At 42.5% G+C, this 19,393-nt stretch overlaps 1 protein-coding gene across 4 annotated transcripts in view; it reads left to right on the forward strand.

Moving 5' to 3' along the window:
- The window catches only part of CUX1 (cut like homeobox 1), a 378,084-nt gene that overhangs the window by 281,914 nt on the left and 76,777 nt on the right, over positions 1-19,393 (forward strand). For 3 of the 4 annotated variants that reach the window (XM_066599646.1, XM_066599647.1, XM_066599648.1), the window contains 3 exons: positions 784-1,086; positions 1,216-1,404; positions 19,071-19,335. The exons of the other annotated variant lie outside the window; for it this stretch is intronic. In XM_066599646.1, coding sequence (XP_066455743.1) covers positions 784-1,086; positions 1,216-1,404; positions 19,071-19,335 — 757 coding nt within the window. The remainder of the gene's footprint in view (positions 1-783; positions 1,087-1,215; positions 1,405-19,070; positions 19,336-19,393) is intronic. 4 annotated transcript variants of the gene reach the window in all.

The following is a 19,393-nucleotide window of genomic DNA, read 5'->3' on the forward strand; positions in this document are numbered from 1 at the left end:
TGAAAAGGAGACCCCTTGGGGCCACCATTTCAGCCTTGATTTACAGTGGTAAAATGAAAAAAAATATATATTGAAAGTATATTACAAGATTGATGAGATACACGCAAGCTATTAGATGAGCATAAGTTGTCTGAAAAGTTGGTGCCCCTTTTAAGTTGTTTTCCAAAGCAGAGAAATGTAATACATCTGTTAAAACCTTGCTTTGAAAAGGAAGATCAATCATTGTTTTATCTGGGAGAGTTTTGTGAGCATACTCCGAGCCACTGCAGCGAGGATGGAAGAGGCGAAAAGCCGCTGCTCATCACCTACTGTCAGTGCTGGAGCCTGTGCAACCTGCCTCTAGCTCTATGTTACCTTGCATTGTAATCTACACTCTGACAATAATGCAGTGACTGCCGACCCTGTGGCCAGTGTACACAGTACATGCTGAAAAATGAACAGGAAGTATCCGTTAATTGTGAGGATGGTGTCTAGTGTGAAATTTGCAGAATGTCAGTACTGTATTCATGTAGATGGCAACATGAAAAATAAAAACTCCACCTTTTTGAATATGTTCTTGTATACCAATGTAGTACTCTTGGGCCTTTTAACATGTTTTATTTGCACTTTCAACAATTGTAACATATACGGAAATTGTAACATATATGCAGTATTTTGGATCTGAGAGCTCTTGGGGAGAATAAACTGTTGAGCCTTACCGATCTATTAATTACAGTACTATTTCTACATCAACACCCTAAAGTAACAGACACGTTATTCAGATGGATTGTTTTATTGTTACAGAAAACACTCCAAAAAGTTCAACCAGCTGTAGTCCCGCTCCTGAATCTCCAATGAGCTCCAATGAATCGGTGAAGAGCCTGACAGAATTGGTGCAACAGCCGTGCCCCCCAATTGAGACCAGCAAAGAAGGAGAGACACAGGAGTCAAGCGATGCCACTGGTGGTGACTCCCAGCCAGCAACCCCACTACCATTCCCCGGCCATTCAGCACTAAGCATCCAAGAGCTTGTGGCCATGTCACCAGAACTGGACACCTATGGCATCACCAAGAGGGTGAAAGAAGTGTTAACAGACAATAATTTAGGTATATAAAGCTGTTCATTATACAGACGAGGAAATGAAAAGTAGTTGGTTTACTTAGAACAAATAATAAAGCACCAAATGATTCTCCATAGGATCACATTATTTATTTGCCATGTCTTCTTTCATCTAGGTCAGCGTCTGTTTGGAGAGACCATTCTTGGCTTAACTCAAGGCTCAGTCTCTGATTTGCTAGCAAGACCAAAACCCTGGCATAAACTAAGTTTGAAAGGAAGAGAACCATTTGTACGAATGCAACTGTGGCTCAATGATCCAAACAATGTAGATAAGCTCATGGACATGAAACGGATGGAAAAGAAAGGTACGCAGCCTATTTGGTTTCTTCGGTTTTAGTATTGATTTCTTAGTTTAATCAGCCCCATGTGGTAAATAGCATGAGCGAAATGCTCATTCAATAAAGGAAACTTCTACATGGAGCACCGCAAGCTACAAGGTCCTCTTCAGCAAAACACTCTGGATCTTAAAGAGCATTTTCACACACACAAACCTTTGAATGGCATTTTGTTTTATTCGTCTAAGTTGGTTCAAAACTCTTTATTAATTAGTTACTTAAAGCAACCCTCTAGTTTTGGGAGAACATTTTGTCCTGGGGAAGAGGGGGGCTATATTGTCTTCAGTTGTTGTCTCATTCCTCCGATACATTGGTCTCAAGGCCCTGTTTTTAGTTGTCCAATATGACCGCTGCAATTTTTTAACTACCTAATACACACTTTGCATTGCTTTCTGATTGGCCAGCATTGATCACGTGAGCAGCCCTAGCCAATCAGAATGCTGGTATCTAACGTTAAAATGAACTTTGGGGATTAAGTAGTCTGAAGATTGTGTTGGCCATCTTGGATGGCCGAAAACGGGAGCTGGCAAAGGAGTATCAGAGAGCCATTAGAGAAGAACAACTACAAGTAATATATTCCATTCCACCACTAATTCTGAGGCAGAATTTTGTCCCCAAACCGGAGGGTTGCTTCAAAGGGGTTGTCCCTCTTTTGAACTATTGATGACCCTTTTTTCATGATAGGTCAACAGTAGATGATCGTCCGTGGTCTTTTTGTAGTTTTTATAAAGCAGCCAGTCAGTATAATCTAGTGCTGACTACATGGCAAACACTGCTATTCTTTCTTATTTGGTCAGTTCATTTTAGTAAAGAGGGTTCTTGTGATCTCATATCAACCAGAGTACCATCTCTTAATTTAGTTGGTGATAACTGTCCCCAAAAGGACCATTACTTACACCACCTTTTCACAGTATTTATTAAAGATCTGCATTTTATAAAATGAGGATCTGTAAAAGAAGAACTTGTATACATTTCTGACCACTTTTGGCTATTTCTGTTTCGAATTCGTACATACCCTGACTAATAATGCTTGAGCCTTTGATTCCAAAGATGAGTTAGTCCAGATATACATCACAAACGGCAGTGTACCCCGATAGTACTGTAATTCCACCATATATCTATTTGCAAATCTGCTTATAGTATTAATACTAAATGAAAAGTCCTAAGATGCTTGTATACCTTCAATACCTGCCAGCTAGATGCTCTTTCTGATGATAGCTATTTCTCCAAGCTCCCCTATGCACATGAATGCTCTTTTCCACATGCGCTGCGTTTTCCATGGGGTATTTGGATAAATCCGCCACTTGATTTCTCTGGCAGCAATTTATTCCCAGAGAAAACACAAGGGTCAAACGTCGAAATTCAATATACCCGATTCTTCTTTTTTCCAACATCAACTGTCGCGGGGAAGTCAGGAGGCCCCCATACACAGCTGAAAGTTGGCTGGTCTTGCTAACTGCAGGTCTGAACAATTTTTGTCTGTGTATGGGGAGCCGTTAGGTCATACGTTTCATCCCACTGGTCAGTGATGTATCTAGTACACACCCAGCAGTATAATATGTGCACAAACAAGTTTATCTGTGAACAGTTAAGCATCCTGGAGGTAATTATTACACCATTTAGTTAATATGCAACAAACTTAGTTGTGCATATATTAAATTACAGGCTTAAATAAGTTGTCTGAGTTAGTTTGTAAGTAAACAGACTCCCCATGTGTAACAAGAAACACGCCGATACTCACCTCTCCCGGCTCCCCGCTGTGTCCAGGTCTCCTGTCTGACGTAATATTTACACCCTGCCACGGCCTATTTACAGAATGTCACAGGCTGCTGCAGCCAATGACAGAGCAAGGTGATTGAGCACTGAGCTCTTTAATTAGCTGCAGTAGTCTGTGATGTTCTATAAACAGGCTGCTGCAGGATGTAAATATTACGTCAGAGTTGAGACCCGAAACAGCGGCGCTGGGCACAGCGGGGATCTGGAAGATGTGAGTATCGGCTTGTTTGTTGTTTTTACACATGGGGAGCCGGTTTACTTGCAAACTCACTAACTCATAAAAGCCATTTAAGGTGACTGTAAAACACCAAGATGTAAAACCTGACATTTTGCCAACCTGAGGCAACTTGGGGCTTGTGCATTGTCTACAATGTCACTCATAACAATTAAACAAAAGTTAATTTGATAGAAAACAAGATTACATAGCGCACAAACAATTTAAGTTATGGAAATGAGTATACTAAGATAACAATGTACACAGCACATGAATACGTTGCATTTATGCCAAATTCCATATGAATTCCCGTGTGACTTATTTATTTGAGCCACTTGATTCTTTATCTTATACTCTGATATGAACCTTGTTTACACCTGTAAAGAAGCCATTATGTGTTTCTTAAATGGTAGTGTCCTTATAGATTTACTATAGCTAAAGGCCCTTTTACACACAACGATTATCGCTCAAACTTTATGGGCATCTTTTGAGCGATAATCGTTGCATGTAAATGTGCCCATCTTTCACTTTTCTGCCGAACAATTGTTTTATGTTCGGCATAAAATCCATCGTTTGGCAGAAGAGCTGATAGCAGGGACTTCACGCTGCGCGCTGATAACATTGTCTCAGCTGTCAGCACCAATGGCAGAACAAAGGAAATGTATTCAGACAACAGACCACCCACTGTTCTCTGATTATAGCTAGCTCCCTGCGGCTCACAGTACCACTTAGTAGTTTATGCAAAATAATCGCTCAAAAGCCATCTTTTGAGCGATCATCTTTGTGTGCGAATGGGCCCTAAGACATGTACTAAAATAGTCCTTTAACCCTTTCTAGTCGCAGCTGCTATAAAGGGTGCCTAGATCCAGCGTTGGATTGTGGTTTACTTTCTTTTCTTATATTTTTTATTTTCTATAAAGCAACAGTCCGGTCTTTGGACTGGATAGTCTTTATTGCCTCTGTGGCGGTCCAAGAGGTAAAAAATTAAATAAATAACCTCTCCTCTATTTTCCTGTGGCTCCTCTTCTTGCTTTACAATGGAGTAAGTAGGCAGACAAGCTGTGCCCACCCACTGTATACACTTAAAGTGGCCATGCACATTGGATAGAAGTAGGTGGATGGTTGAACAACTATTGAACGAACAATCATTTTGCCACACACCAGCCACACAGGTTTTAGCCTATATCGGCCCTTCCAGTTGATCAAACTGGCCAAACATGTTAATAACACCAGGCATTGGATGAATGATCTTTCTGAAAGTGTTCTTTCGATGAAAGCTCTTTTGCCCAAATTGCGGACAAAAATTTTGAATACTGGACACTTCTTTCCAGACAAGGGCTGACTGTCAACGGTTGGCTGAAAGAGTCGCTCATTTAATTTTGCCCAATGAACAATTATTTTGGTTGAAATTGTCCATTTTCATCAATTTTAGTCTGTGTATGGGCACCTTTAGAAGTCTAAAACCACTGATATTCCCCATAGAAGGAGAGTGCTAGTCTGAAAGTCATAGTAGGGTACATATTAGCCGCTTGATGTTTACTGAAAGAGGGATGTTAGAGCTGAGCATAGCTGTTCAGATATCCTATCTAAAGCAAGTGTCACAGAAGAAAGTTGATGTGTTTTTATACTGCAGTATGGGATGTCTAGGTGGGGAACTGGCAGGGGGTACCATCCTCCACTTTTTCAAGTGATGTAAATAAAGTTCTAGTGCAGGAAATCCTAATGTTTAGATGACTATGTTAAATCTTCCCACAGCTATAGAAAGCTATAGGAAGCTGCAGCACTGGGATGTTTCCTAATCTAAAGAATATCTGTACTTTCAACTAACTTATGACATAGAGACATGCCGAAAGCATTGATCAGTGGGGTCCCACTGCTGAGACCCTTGTTGATCACTAGAACAAGGGGGGCTGCAGCGCTCACCCAAGCACTGCCCCCGCTCCACTGTCTTTGCTGATTTTCATCTTCTTCCGGCAGATGAAATGGGCTGCATAGAGGTCTATAACACGCTCTATGCATCTTTATGTGGGCTATCTTCAGCTGCCGGAAGAAGCCAAAAAGCAACAAAGACAGCCAGGTGGGGACAGCCGACCCCTCGTTCTAGTGATCAGCGGGGGTCCCAGCAGCGGGCTCCCCAATGATCAATACTTTTAACATGTCTCCTAATTTAGTTGAAAGCACTACTGATCTTTAAAGAAACTCTTACATTCTCATGTTTATTTCCTGCGTCCGTATACGATACGAAGAGCACTAGAGTGTGAAATTCAACAATGAAAAGGAAGAAGTAATAAAAAATAACATTTCAAGCGTTCGTGCTGCACATATGTGTGGCAGTTATGTTCTGGATTATGATTTTCTCCAGCAGGCTTTGGGGTATTTTGTCGCTTCCAAATTGAGTATCGTGTGCACACTTCGTCGACCAGAATCAGACACAAATGCTGGTCTAAAAACTGGGAGAGTCTCTACAATGTGTAGAGGCTCAAGCCTTTTATTATAACACATGACAACCGCCCTTCAATGGGCGTGCAACAGATTACATCAGTAACATATATGATTCTCATTTGTCGGATCATATAGAATCTTCCACCTCTCGCCCCACCCTCCCTCACGTCTGCCATAGTATGGACTTTGTCTTCTTTAGCATGCAGACAACCTTAAGCAGTTTCTGTGTATGTGGCAACCTATTGTTTAACTAGCTTGTATGAGGAGTGGAAGGGGGCTAGGTAAACACTCAGTATTAAACACAGGATATACACGACACTATGGCCCTTAACTCTTAGAGGTCTCTTGTGCAATCCCTATGTACTTAGCTAACATTAGATCAGACATCCATTGTCTAGCAAATAGCATGATTAGATTGTGTGTGTCCTTTAAACTCCTGAGCTAAAAAGTCATTACAACAGCAAAATACATTTGGGTTATATAAATCGATAGACATTTTATACCAAAATAATCATCATGTCTATCACAATCCCCCCTTAAAATGTCTATCCTCTAATTCTCTATCTAATTTTCACAGTTTTCTGCGCATGAGCCTATAACTGGAGCGCGTTGAAGGTTCGTTTTAGAGTCTTCAAGGGGGTGTAGGACTTGTCCACTCCTTCTGGGGATGCATTCAGCAAACTCATGGTGGGAGCGGCTTTTCCAGCATCAGTTTCACAGGTCTCTCTGACACAGGGGATAACACAGCAGACTAGGTAACCATCAGTTCACATACAACAGCGACGCCCGTCTGTGCCAGGATCCTTTACCACCCGCTCATCCATGGCGAGTGCTGGTCCCAAAAGTTAGCTCTTTTTAGTCAGTGCGGTCAGCTTCTTAATGGCAACTGCGTCTTTACCCGCGGGTCACGTGTCGTCTAGGATGTAGGTACAACAAGTCTCCCCTATCATCTTACAGTCACTCCCCTTTTTAGCTAAAGTCATATCTAAGGTCATTCTATTTTTAAAAAAGTCATAGTCGAGGTAGGTCCTATTGGTCGACTAGTCCCTATAAGGCGTCTCTAGTATAATTTATAAACCACTGCTAATTATAATAAACATAATTAATCCAGTCAACATTTATTTACCCTAATGATCAGGAAAATAGACTCGAATCTAGTTTTAACTTGGTCTCTAATTTTTAAAACTTGTCAGGTACCCCCCTTGGCTATCCTATGACGTCAATGTACACGTGTAGATCAAAACTACCACCAGGGGTCTCTCTTCTCGCTCTAGCATAATGTTACAATACTAGTAGCGTGCACAGGTACGCACGGCGTGGGACTCCCTAATCTTCACCCACACCAGTGTCCCTCCTGGAGATAGTCCTAATGGTGAACACGTCCAGGTCGCCTCACCCTTGCGTCAGGGTTTTCCCACTGCCCGTAAGTCCCTACTCCTAGGAGGGGGGGATCCCTACCTCACCTCAGAGGGAGGCCATGGATTCCCTGGGCTGATTTCCGGGCATCCATACCCTCTATCTGTACAAGTTAACACCCCACAGGGTGTGCCCTCGCCGGAACTTAAGGTCTTCTGCACTATCCCTAGGCAAATGGGAATTCCACTGACAATCCATCTTAGGAGATCGGGGCAGGCGCAGTACTAGTACATTTCTCCTTTTCTTTGGTAGCGTATGTGGTTGGCATTATCGGAACTGGCTCTTCATCTTTTTTAAACAAGGGAAATATTGGTAAGTTCCCCAAAAATCTCCCTCTACCCTGCCTAATTGCCTGGCAGGTGTAGTTTCCAGGGTAGTCAGTAATACTCTCTCCGGTGCAAAACACTTAAGTAGTTATAGAGTATTCCTTCTTCCATTTCTCACGGACAGTGTAATTAGCGGAAATGTTCGTGAAGAGACTAATAAACCACTCTTCAGCATCTACAGGGAGATTTAGGGGGACCATCCCCGAGTGTAGTCGGGCACTACCGCACACGCAACAGTTAGACTTGTTGCTCCTGTTAGCATTGTACCTCATCAACTCCAACCAGAGATTCTGGTCAGAGTAGCCAGTCGCTACTGTCAAGGTGTCCACAAAAGGTAGGGTCGGCTATGATCATCATGTTCGTCAAGGTCTTTATCTTACGGCGGAGGGGGTTAATTATGGGCACGGGACTAAGTGAAGGCTTCCATTCGGCTGCATCTACCATATCCCTTATTTTAAACTTCCCTAAGGGATCTGTCCTCCCGTACCGGTATGTCCCCAGACTATAAGTCTCCCCCGTCTCCCGGGCTTGGATCTCCCATGGTTAATGTAAAAACCGCATTAAAACCAAGCTACATACTAAGTTCAGCCTTCCAATACCTGCTGTCCTTATTATTCTCAAGGAGGGTTATACGACTAATTAGGGATTTCCCGCTCTTATCTTTCTTATTTAAGGCACTTCGCGGTTTATAGGACTAGTCTGTTCCTGCGTTCCATCCCACTAATCCCCAATAACGGCAGTCTTCTCCCCAGACGTTATCAGTGGCGCAAACATATTGTATTCCCCGGGTATATAAGTCATATAACCAGCTGGACTGAGCTAAATCTGGCCTGCGGTGGGATCTTGCGCCTAGACACGGGACCACAGTACAATAGTCGAAGGAATATGCGGCTACTTGAGCATTGGACGAGTTATACTAGAAGGTAACCATACCCTCATATTCTTCCGACTAAGGATTCCAGTTGCTACCCTCCTCTCTCACTAGCCCTAACCAGAGTAATGTCTTTGGCACAACTAAGACTGGTCTCCCGGATCTGAAGCTTTCTTACAGTATGAAGCGTGGATCCATGTAAGTCTTTCGGCTAGTTTCACAGCTGTGGCAGTAGTCAGAAGCACCTGGTAGGGGCCATCAAATCGGGGCTCAGGAGGGTGCTTCCTGGGGAACTTCTTGACGCACACCCAATCCCCAGGCTGCAAGATATGTGTCCCAGTGTCTGCCTCTGAGTCTGGAAGAGAACACCTGTGCATAGGCTTTGGTTAGTTCTTTAACAACGGAAATCACATACTTAGTCAACACATCAGATTGTAATTGTAACCACTGAGGATAGTAACAACCTAGCCTTGGGGCTAGCCCAAACAATCTCGTAGGGAGATAATGTATAATCCCCCCTGGGTTCATATCTAACACTGTATAAGGCTATTGGATGACAGTCTTTCCAAAGTGGCGTCATTTTTAAGTATCTTACTTTTTAGCGTGCCACTACGTCTCTCCACCTTTCCACTACTCTAAAGATGGTAGAGTATGTAAAAGGCCTGGGATACACCCAGAGCAGACATGACATGTTACATTTACCTGCGAAGTTTATACCTCTGTCTGACTCTGAATCACCTCTGGTACCCCATATTCACAGTTTACCTCGTTCATGAGCTTCTTTGCGGTTACCTACTTGTTTGCCTTGGTAACAGGGTCAGCCTCCAACCTGCAAAGACATCAACAACAACAAGCACGTATTCATACTTCCCAACAAGTGGGAGCTGAACGTAGTCAATTTGCAATCCCTGAAATGGGTAGAGTGGTCCCGGCAAGTGTGATGTGGCAAATTTACTTCTGCCCTGACTCACCTATGGCATAGATCATGCTAAACCGGACAAATGATGCAGCAGCTACAGAGAACCCAGAAGTCGCCCAACCTCTTTCAAGCGTCGTCGTCAGTGCTGCTTTACTAGGTGGGTCTTTCCGTCCATCAGCTGGGCCATCATGGGATACAGGAACTGTGGTGGGCAAGTGCTGTTGACCGTTCACCACACGCTGTCCTGTTTCTGCTGCTCCCATATTAGTCCATTTATTCTTTTCTTCCTTGCTGGCTGGTAACTGTAAAAGTCTTTAGCATATCAAAGTCCAAATTTTTGTCAATGTCCAAAGTTTTTTACCACTGACTCATGCTGTCAGTATCTTTCTTCTTTCTTCCACGGCTTGAGGGCCGCTGCCTTTGCTGCGCTGTCAGCGAGGGTGTCGTCTCTCGCCTCTCCAGTGTAGGAATCGGTGCGAACTCTCAACTTTGTCAGGTAGAAGCAGGGCCTCCATGCGACTCTGTACCGCTGCACCATTCTCAATTGGTTGTCCTGCTAAGGTAAAAACTGTCTGGCCTTCCATATTGGGCCGTAATCATGAGCTGTGCCAAATGCATACCAGGAGTCAGTGTAAAGGGTTGCCGGTCTTACCTCTCGCCACTCTACTCGCCTCAGTGAGGGCCTTCAATTCCGCTTCTTGTACTGTGACATGCGGAGGCAGAGCTTCTGCTTCTAGGACATCTTGTTGTGTGACCACTGCATATCCGATGTGGAGTCATCAATCCTCACCCTGGTACCATCTGCAAAAAGCTCAACATATGCATTATCAACAGAGGTTCTGGTTACTGTTTGCATATCTGCAGTTTCTTACCGAATTAGTACTAAATAATCACGTTGATGTTCTATTTCACATGGCTCGGAATCTTGTAGCACAAAATCATTTATATATATATTTTTTTTCAAACCCAATAGCTGGTCTACAACACCTAGATCATCTATGACCCAGATCACCTATGCCTCCCCCCTTTTGAACCGCAATACTCAATGGAAAAAGAGTCATTGCGTTCAAACTAGTAAACCAAGAGGCACAAAAACAAGCACTTTGTAGGTCAAGGTGACATTGTATGCAGCGAAGTCTGAGCGAAAATCTCCTTAAAAATTTTTTTTTTCCTTTCAGGTCGCAGTTAGCATTTTTTAACACAAGGGGGCGCCACACGATTCAAATTTTACGTCACCCAGTGTAATAGTATTTCAGGGTATGGCCAGCGTTTAGCTTTTACTCTCCTGTCGGAATATAATTATAGCTTCAGTGTAGACTGACACTAGAATATACAAAAGACTTAAAGAAAAACTAAAGAATACGGATGAATTAACATCCTACTCTGGGCAATTCAGTCCCTCTTTCTTCACATAAAAAGTAAAATTACTTCACCAAATTGCATGAAAAAGTTTGCTGGGTGACTATAGTGAAATTATTCCATCTGTAGGAGCCTTCCGTAACATCATCTGTCTGAGTATCCATTGGAGAAGCGGGCAGTGGAAAACAGAGCCCCTGGGAACATGAGAGAGCGTCCCCTGTCATGTATTCCCGGCCTCTGCCCCCCATGCATCAACTCCAATCTTCCATGCACTATAAACCAGCTTAGTCATCTACTATGTCCCAAGCTGCATCTCCACAAAGGTTTGTTTCCCTGAACTTATCACACATCCAAAGTGGCCACATCTTGGAGCGTAACAAAGTCTGGTCAAACAAAACCTTACTTCAGACAATCATGATGTTAGCACTGGATACAGTGGCATTGGGGAATATAGGCCTCCCAAATGCAGCAAAATGGCCGCCAGAGGCAGAAAGGGGTGGGGCTACAGATCTCCCAGGTGAGGCAAAATGGCTGCTGAGTAGCAGCACTTCCAGGTGAGGCAAGATGGCCGCTGGAGGAGGAAGGGGCGGGGCCAGGTCCTGTCCCGGATGGGGAGGGACCGGAAGTAACATCACACACCCTGAAATTGAACACATGGGGGGAAGTAACTTCAGGGTGGGGGCAGGCCTCACTACATTTACTGCAGAGTCACACTATGTTGGATAGTAAACATTGCAAGCACGGCCGCCATTACAGGGAGGGGCTGTAGTCAACACAAAGACATTACATTGTTCATTAGCAATACACATACCCCCCTACATGCTTTCCCCTCTTCAATCTCTTAACTACGTTATACCTCCTCCTAGCAATCTAAAAACACCTTTCTTTCTGCTAGGCTTCCTGCTCATCTTCTGTAAACTTTCTACAATCTATCTTACCTGTCCATGACCTAACATTTCTTTCTGCAACTTTTCCTGGTCCTTTCCCATTGTTCAGTAAACTCTGCTCCCTTCCCTTCAGCAACCAGATCACAAGCTCTATGACCTTTGCCCTTGCTCACTTTGCTCCCCATTCTCTAAACAACCTGCGTCTATGCCTGAACCTTCTCAATCTGCTCAACTCTATTCTATTCGAAGTTTCTGGACACAATAGTGTTTCTCTTGTAAAATCTGCTTTCTTCAAATCCTTCCAATATAACCCCTCTTTCCCACTCAGAAAAGACAAAGGAAACAGAAAGGGTTAATTGAAAAAGCTTTCAGTTCACTCTCTTACCAGCACCCCTCCCCCAATAATCAACACTGCACATTCTTTCTATAATAGCAGACAGACGGGATTACTGGAGAATACCCACAACGGCTCAGGGTATATATATATCTCATCTACCTTTATAACAACCAACCTCTACTAGTAATCCGTCTGGACAGGACATTTTAGCTATACACAGAGACTGACGATTATTTTCAATGACCAAACCCTCAACAATATTCTGGAGAAATCAGCCGTCACAAAGCACGGCTATACTTCACAGTATATACCTTTCCACATATGAGAACATAACACGCTCAATCATAAAGGTAAGTATACGTATCATAAATCTTCCTAACCTCACACTAGTTTTACCTAGGAGAAAATGTCACTGGCGTGTTCCCTCAGACGTAAACAGCCGAGTCCGCCCTCCCGACACATTAACCCTCACAGAATTTGTCTCTTGGTCTTGCATAAACAATTTTTAACCGTCTCAGACATAACAGTCACAGCATACAAAATACCCCTAGACAGGTAACATGGTGATTTTCCGAGTGGACAGAACTAGAGTTATTACCTGTCTTTCAGTGAAGGTCCAGTCTGGATCAGGAACAGGCAGAAAAGCAGTCAGAACCCAGCTCACATCGGTAGATTTACATAAAGCAATCTTACCGTGTTCTGTAGATTTTCGGGCCCCTGAGTTCTGCGTGCCATCTGCCGATCTCTGTACGTTCCAGGCTGTGACCTCACAGATCCACTCGCCCACCCAGGGACGCCACTGTTCTGGATTATGATTTTCTCCAGCAGGCTTTGGGGTATTTTGTCGCTTCCAAATTGAGTATCGTGTGCACACTTCGTCGACCAGAATCAGACACAAATGCTGGTCTAAAAACTGGGAGAGTCTCTACAATGTGTAGAGGCTCAAGCCTTTTATTATAACACATGACAACCGCCCTTCAATGGGCGTGCAACAGATTACATCAGTAACATATATGATTCTCATTTGTCGGATCATATAGAATCTCCCACCTCTCGCCCCACCCTCACTCACGTCTGCCATAGTATGGACTTTGTCTTCTTTAGCATGCAGACAACCTTAAGCAGTTTCTGTGTATGTGGCAACCTATTGTTTAACTAGCTTGTATGAGGAGTGGAAGGGGGCTAGGTAAACACTCAGTATTAAACACAGGATATACACGACACTATGGCCCTTAACTCTTAGAGGTCTCTTGTGCAATCCCTATGTACTTAGCTAACATTAGATCAGACATCCATTGTCTAGCAAATAGCATGATTAGATTGTGTGTGTCCTTTAAACTCCTGAGCTAAAAAGTCATTACAACAGCAAAATACATTTGGGTTATATAAATCGATAGACATTTTATACCAAAATAATCAACATGTCTATCACAGTTACCTGATAGTTATTGTTTTCTCACTGGAGGTTTAATACTTTACTGCACTTTCTCATCATTCTAATATTGCTATAACGGAGCTCATCTCTCCATGCACTGACATTCTGGTGAGCCTCTGATACACAGCAGCCATTCAAAGGAGGCAGAGCTGCAGGGGGAGGAGAGAGTAGCAGACTGTCCAATCATGAGGCAGGAGGTGTGTTTCAGACTACCACGGACTCCCTATAGATATTGTAGCTAATATATACTCACAGATTACAGCTCTGTCCTAATGGAGCCGAGCTAAAAAGCAGCAAACACTAAGAGGAGGAAATAACAGGTAGTTGTCCTCTGTATGTACTGACTTGCATAACATTCTTGAGGTTGTGACCAGACAATCCCTTAAGAGACTTATGTCTTAACCCTTTTCGATCCACTGTCTGACGTCTGAAGACATGATGATTTAAGGCTGTACAGCTCCGACGTTGAAAGACGTCCGTCGGGGTTCTCTTACTGTATATTGCCAGCCTCTCTGCTGTTGGAGCCTATCCAACGTGTCACCCCATGCAGTACTGGCTTTAGCCAGCAGATAGCGCCATTGTATAATAGCAGAAAAAGAGCAAGCCCCCTAGGAAAACCAGGATACAAATTGGATTGGAAAGGGTTAATTACGTGAAATCATTTTTATAAATTGCGACACCCCCTTCCGATCTTTTTTTCATATGTTCAACAAGATTGTGGTTTTAGGACTTTTTCAGAATTCCAATTATAATGTAATTCGTGCTGTACCCAATGTGTGTCAGCAGTGCTATGTCTGCTAGCTTATCCATTTTTGGCATACTGTAAGACAGCTCAGTAGATTGAGATATTATTAAATACACTGGTAGAAATTGAAAGTGGTGCACCCAGAAGGAATTGGTGCAATTTTATGAAAGATGGTAGAGACGTACAGAGTCCTACCAGAATAGATAATAGCAAATTGGAACAAATCAGACGAAGCCTATTACTGTTCGGTACTGGTTTCAGTTAAGAGTGCCCATCATGAACATCTATACATTCTTGGATCCTTACATGCATTGAATCAATAAGTCTTCAGATATCATGTGGGAGTCTGTCCATGCCTGCATGAGATGTACAATCAGTTGTACAGTTTGTGGTGGGTGGCCATGTGACGTAATGCGTCTACCTATAATGTCCCAGACATGCGGTATTAGGGATAAATTTGGGGGACCATGTGGGCCAATCCATGGTTGTGACACCTTGTAAGGCAGGTCTTGCGATGACTGCAGCATGTAGACAGGCATTATCCTGTGGAAGATACTATTTTGGATGGTGGTCATGAGAAGTGTCCACATACTGGCTGCGCCTTCAACAACCACCGACTCAGTCCTGCTTTCATAATTGATTGCACTTGAAAGCAGGGTGGCCCCTTTCTCCAAAACATGAACGGATACATTGACGATCATCACTTTGCCTCAGACAGCATCGGGACTCTTCACTAAGCACAACTGTTTTCCATTCATGTGTCCACTTGCGTCTAGCAATACACCAGGTTAATCATTACTGGCAGTGAGATCGGGTTAATGAAAAGACTGCATGGGATTAACCTGGATTAACCAATCACAGCCATTCAATGATGTCATTCAATGAATGGCTGTGATTGGTTAATCCAGCGCTGTCTCTCATTGGCTGATGTAGCGCTCGATTAACTAATCAGAGCCTTAGCTTGCTGGAGGCGGAGTATTCAAGCTCCGCAGCCAGGAAGAACTGCTCTGTCGGCGTGAAGGAGGACACGGCAGGCTGCAGCATTGCGAGGGACCTGAACGCCGGCTGCTAGGTAAATATCATTAGACACTCCCCGAAAATAAGACACACTGCCTCTTTTGAGGCAAAATTTAATATAAGACAGTGTTTTATTTTTGAGGAAATGTGGTACTTCATCCAATTTTTAATTATTCAATACCCTTTTATATGGAGAGACTTTGATCCAACTTTCATAAATTTTCTGCGACTCTGTCTGGGTGTAACACTTTCAATTTCCATCAGGGTATATGAAATATAAGGCCTGCTATAGTACACTTATGGTGTGTATATAGAAATGCTTATGGGCACTAGATCTGTTTTTACAATGCATGGCAAAACAGCTGTTATGAATGCTCACTTCTATATTTTTCCCCATATTAGTAGGCTCCTGCCCTGTGGTTCATGTACTCCACGAGTAACACACAATATCTTTAGGGGGTATTCACAATGTACTGGTGCATTGCTTTTCTAAGGAGCAGCACAGTGTATAATGATAGCCTTGGGTAGTTGGATAAAGGGGTACTTGTTATAGGAACGTTTCACATCCATAATTCATAAATTTATTTCTCCTTCATTGTATATTTCCCTTTAAAGGCTATGAATAACATCAGATGCTAAATATAATAGTGTCCTCAGAATCTGAGTTTGAGGGCATAAGACATCTTAAAAAAGCATGCCGCTAAAGAATACAAAATTGGTCATGGTTTAAATAGAACATTTGTGATTCATTTCTAATACATGCCACAGTTTCCGTTTCTAAAGGTTGAAGTTTAGATTCAGTTACTAATTACTTTGCCTAATGCACCATCTAGTGGTGGAATGGGACATTACATGCATTCAAAGGTTTGCTCTACTTTTTGAAAGGACTGATACAGTATGCTTAGTATTGAACAAGTCTCTTAGTCATTTCATTTCAGATTGGTAACTCCCATCTGCATTGGCTTAATTACACAAATTAAGTATATTAACATAAAATACTGCATGTGTTACTGTGAATTTAGGACATTTAAAATAGATGTTACAATAGATGGCTGGGATCATTCCTCAGTATTCCTTTTATTGTCAATGTCCCTTAAGAGTTTGAACTAAACAATCAGTCAATGTTGGAAAAACATATCTAGCAATCTAATACAGAGAATCAAAAATATGTCCATAGTTCTATGGATAACTGCATGGTTTGTATTTGCCTTACAAGTTTTGAACATTCTGTGAAGCTCTTTATGGTCTGGTAAATAACAATTCCCCGTTGCAGTCTACTCATTAAACAGGACCTATCCTCTCTCCTGACATGCCCATTTTAGTAAATGCGTTCTGCATGGTTTCTTTCCTCTGTTATTCCTCCTGGAAATACATTGACAACTAAGGGTCCCTTTAGGCCTAATGTCTACAGGCATGTTTGGTATGCAGAATCCCCACATCAAGCCGCCCATAGGAAAGCAAGGGCATCCGCAAATGCATTAAAGCGCACAGATTTGTTTTGTAGGCCTTTTGACCCAGAAAATAAATCGTAGCATTCTCCATTTCACTGCGGATCCCGCACGGACGGCTTTGATTGAAGTCAATGAAAGCCGTCTGATCCGCGGCCCATCTGCAATTAAGTTGCAGACAGGCCGCGGATACCACGAGAAAGCAAGAGTTACAAAAAAAAACTGTGCTCTGCATGCACGTGCCAGACGGCGCTTCTGCACACATCTGCAGTGCAGATGAAAGAAGACCCGCACAGGTAAAATAGTGTCCTCGGCTGCGGGCACAGTGGGATTCCGCTGCAGGCCCCCGCATGCGGAATCCCACCTGCCCATGGACATGAGGCCTTACATGGCGAGAAATCATTTGAACGAGCGATAAACATTTGCTTTAAAATGTTGTCCGTTTACACACAGATAAACATTTACATTTTTTTTGTCATTCACTCGTTCACTTGATCGTCTTTCAGAAGACTGCGTTAGTGAATGGGAAGGACTGAACAGTTGCTTCTTACATGTAACGACATGCATGTGACTGAACGATGATCGGTATAGCTACATGAAATGAATGACAATAAGCGAACAAGTTATCATTTGCCATTCAATCGACTGTGTTTACACTGAATGAATGGTGTTCATTTTCACATGATGCAACGATTTTTGGAATGATTACACTGTGCAACACAATTTTTGTAACCGGTAAGCAGGTGGCTTATAGTAACTTTAGTGCGCTGAATTCAAATATGATGTTCGTTTTTTTCTGCCACGTAAGGTTTTCCAATTATGGGGAATAATGTAATCCAATTGCTGTTGTATTTTTTGGAAATCTGCCTATAGAATAAATCCAGTCGGCTCGCCATTAACCTCAATTAATAAAAAGAATAACAAAAGTGATTGCGCAACTATTTCACAGTCCCTGTTACACACCGTGTGCTGACTGAACACTATAAGGGTAGGTTTGTGTAACATATAGGGTATGTTTCCACGTGGCAGAAACGCTGCAGATCATCCACCAGTAAGATGTAATTAATGAACTATGTTTTTACAGGTCATTGGTTAGACTAAATAAAAGAATCAAAACCATAAAGCAAAAATACATGTTTGGTATCGCTGCGCCCGTAAAAGTCTGATCTCAAAGTAATGCATTATTTACCGCGCACGGTGAACATCGTCCGAAAAAAAATGAAGAACGCCAGAAACGCATTTTTTTCAATCATTCTGTCTCCAAGAAAAAATGCAATAAAAAGTGATCAAAAAGTCCCATGTATTCCAAAATTGTACTAACACACGCTACAGGACGTCCCGCAAGAAATGAGCCCGCACACTACTATGTGGACGGAAAAATAAAAAAGTTATTGCGCGCAGAAAATGCAGCAGAAAATAATTTTAAGAAATTAAAGGTGTTTGAAAAAAAATAATAGTTGTACAGCAAAAAAAATAAAAAAACTACATAGGTTTGGTATCATAGTAATCGTACTGACCAATTTTTGTTGTAGTTTGTGGGCTGTAGAAACAAGAAGTACCGAAAGATGGCGGAATTTCGTGGAGTAAAATGAAAAAAAAAAATTTTTAAACGTTTTTCAGCACATTTTACGTTATATTTAAATAGCACCATTGAAAAACACAACTCGTCCCGCAAAATACAAGCCCTCATACAGCGACGTTGATGGATAAATGAAGGAGTTACGATTTTTTAAAGCGGAAAGAAAAGCTTGGTCACTAAGAAAATGAGCTGTGCTGCTATTATTCAGTTATTCCAGTGTAAACAGCATGTTTTTATTTTACAGAAACTTATCAATTACTTTCTGTTCCGAAAAATGTTTTAAAATGTTGTTGCACCGTGTAATCACTCCGCAGAAAAAGGCCCTAAGTGTTAATTCTATTGGCAGTGCGATATGCCTTTACACACTCACTATCGAATCAGATCTGACCGTGTGGCACTGTGTAGGGGGGCACACAACATTAAAAAGGGAAATTGTGCTCAATCAGGTCATAGATTTCCAGGAGGAATAACTTAGGGTATCGATGTAGAGTTTGAAGAATTTCCTGAGCAATGCAAGTGTTTACTAAGGCTGGAGACACGCAATCTGACACAGATGAGTGTCTGGGTCTGACCAGGGGTATCCCGACCCGGATTCTGTGTATCACCGGAATCTATGATGCTTGGAGTTTGGGTCAGGACAGTCGCAGTCAGTCCAGGACACTTGTTCATATTACAGACGCATAAATGCTGTAGAAATACCCTCGAGTTTCGCCAGCCTAAAAAGGATGGGTCAGTTTTGATGAAAGATTCTTTTCTCACCTAATAATCTGAAGCCGCTGTGTAGATATAAGGATCATGAGCAAATCTATTCTGTAACAATCTGAGTACTAAACCATTATTTACCATGTCTATGCTTTGATTCCAGCTTACATGAAGAGAAGGCATAGCTCAGTGAGTGACAGCCAGCCCTGCGAGCCACCTCCTACAGGCATAGATTATAGCCAAGGATCAAGTCCCCAGCCACAACATCAGCTGAAGAAGCCAAGAGTAGTACTGGCTCCCGAGGAGAAAGAAGCTTTGAAACGGGCTTACCAGCAAAAGCCATACCCTTCCCCTAAAACCATTGAAGAGCTTGCAACACAACTGAACCTGAAAACCAGCACCGTTATAAACTGGTTCCATAATTACAGGTAAATACAACAGAAAAGCCAGTTTCCATTGGTAAAAAAAAACAAAAAAAACTCGCAA

Source organism: Eleutherodactylus coqui, chromosome 4, assembly GCF_035609145.1.
Source record: "Eleutherodactylus coqui strain aEleCoq1 chromosome 4, aEleCoq1.hap1, whole genome shotgun sequence".
Classification (NCBI taxonomy): Eukaryota; Metazoa; Chordata; class Amphibia; order Anura; family Eleutherodactylidae; genus Eleutherodactylus; species Eleutherodactylus coqui.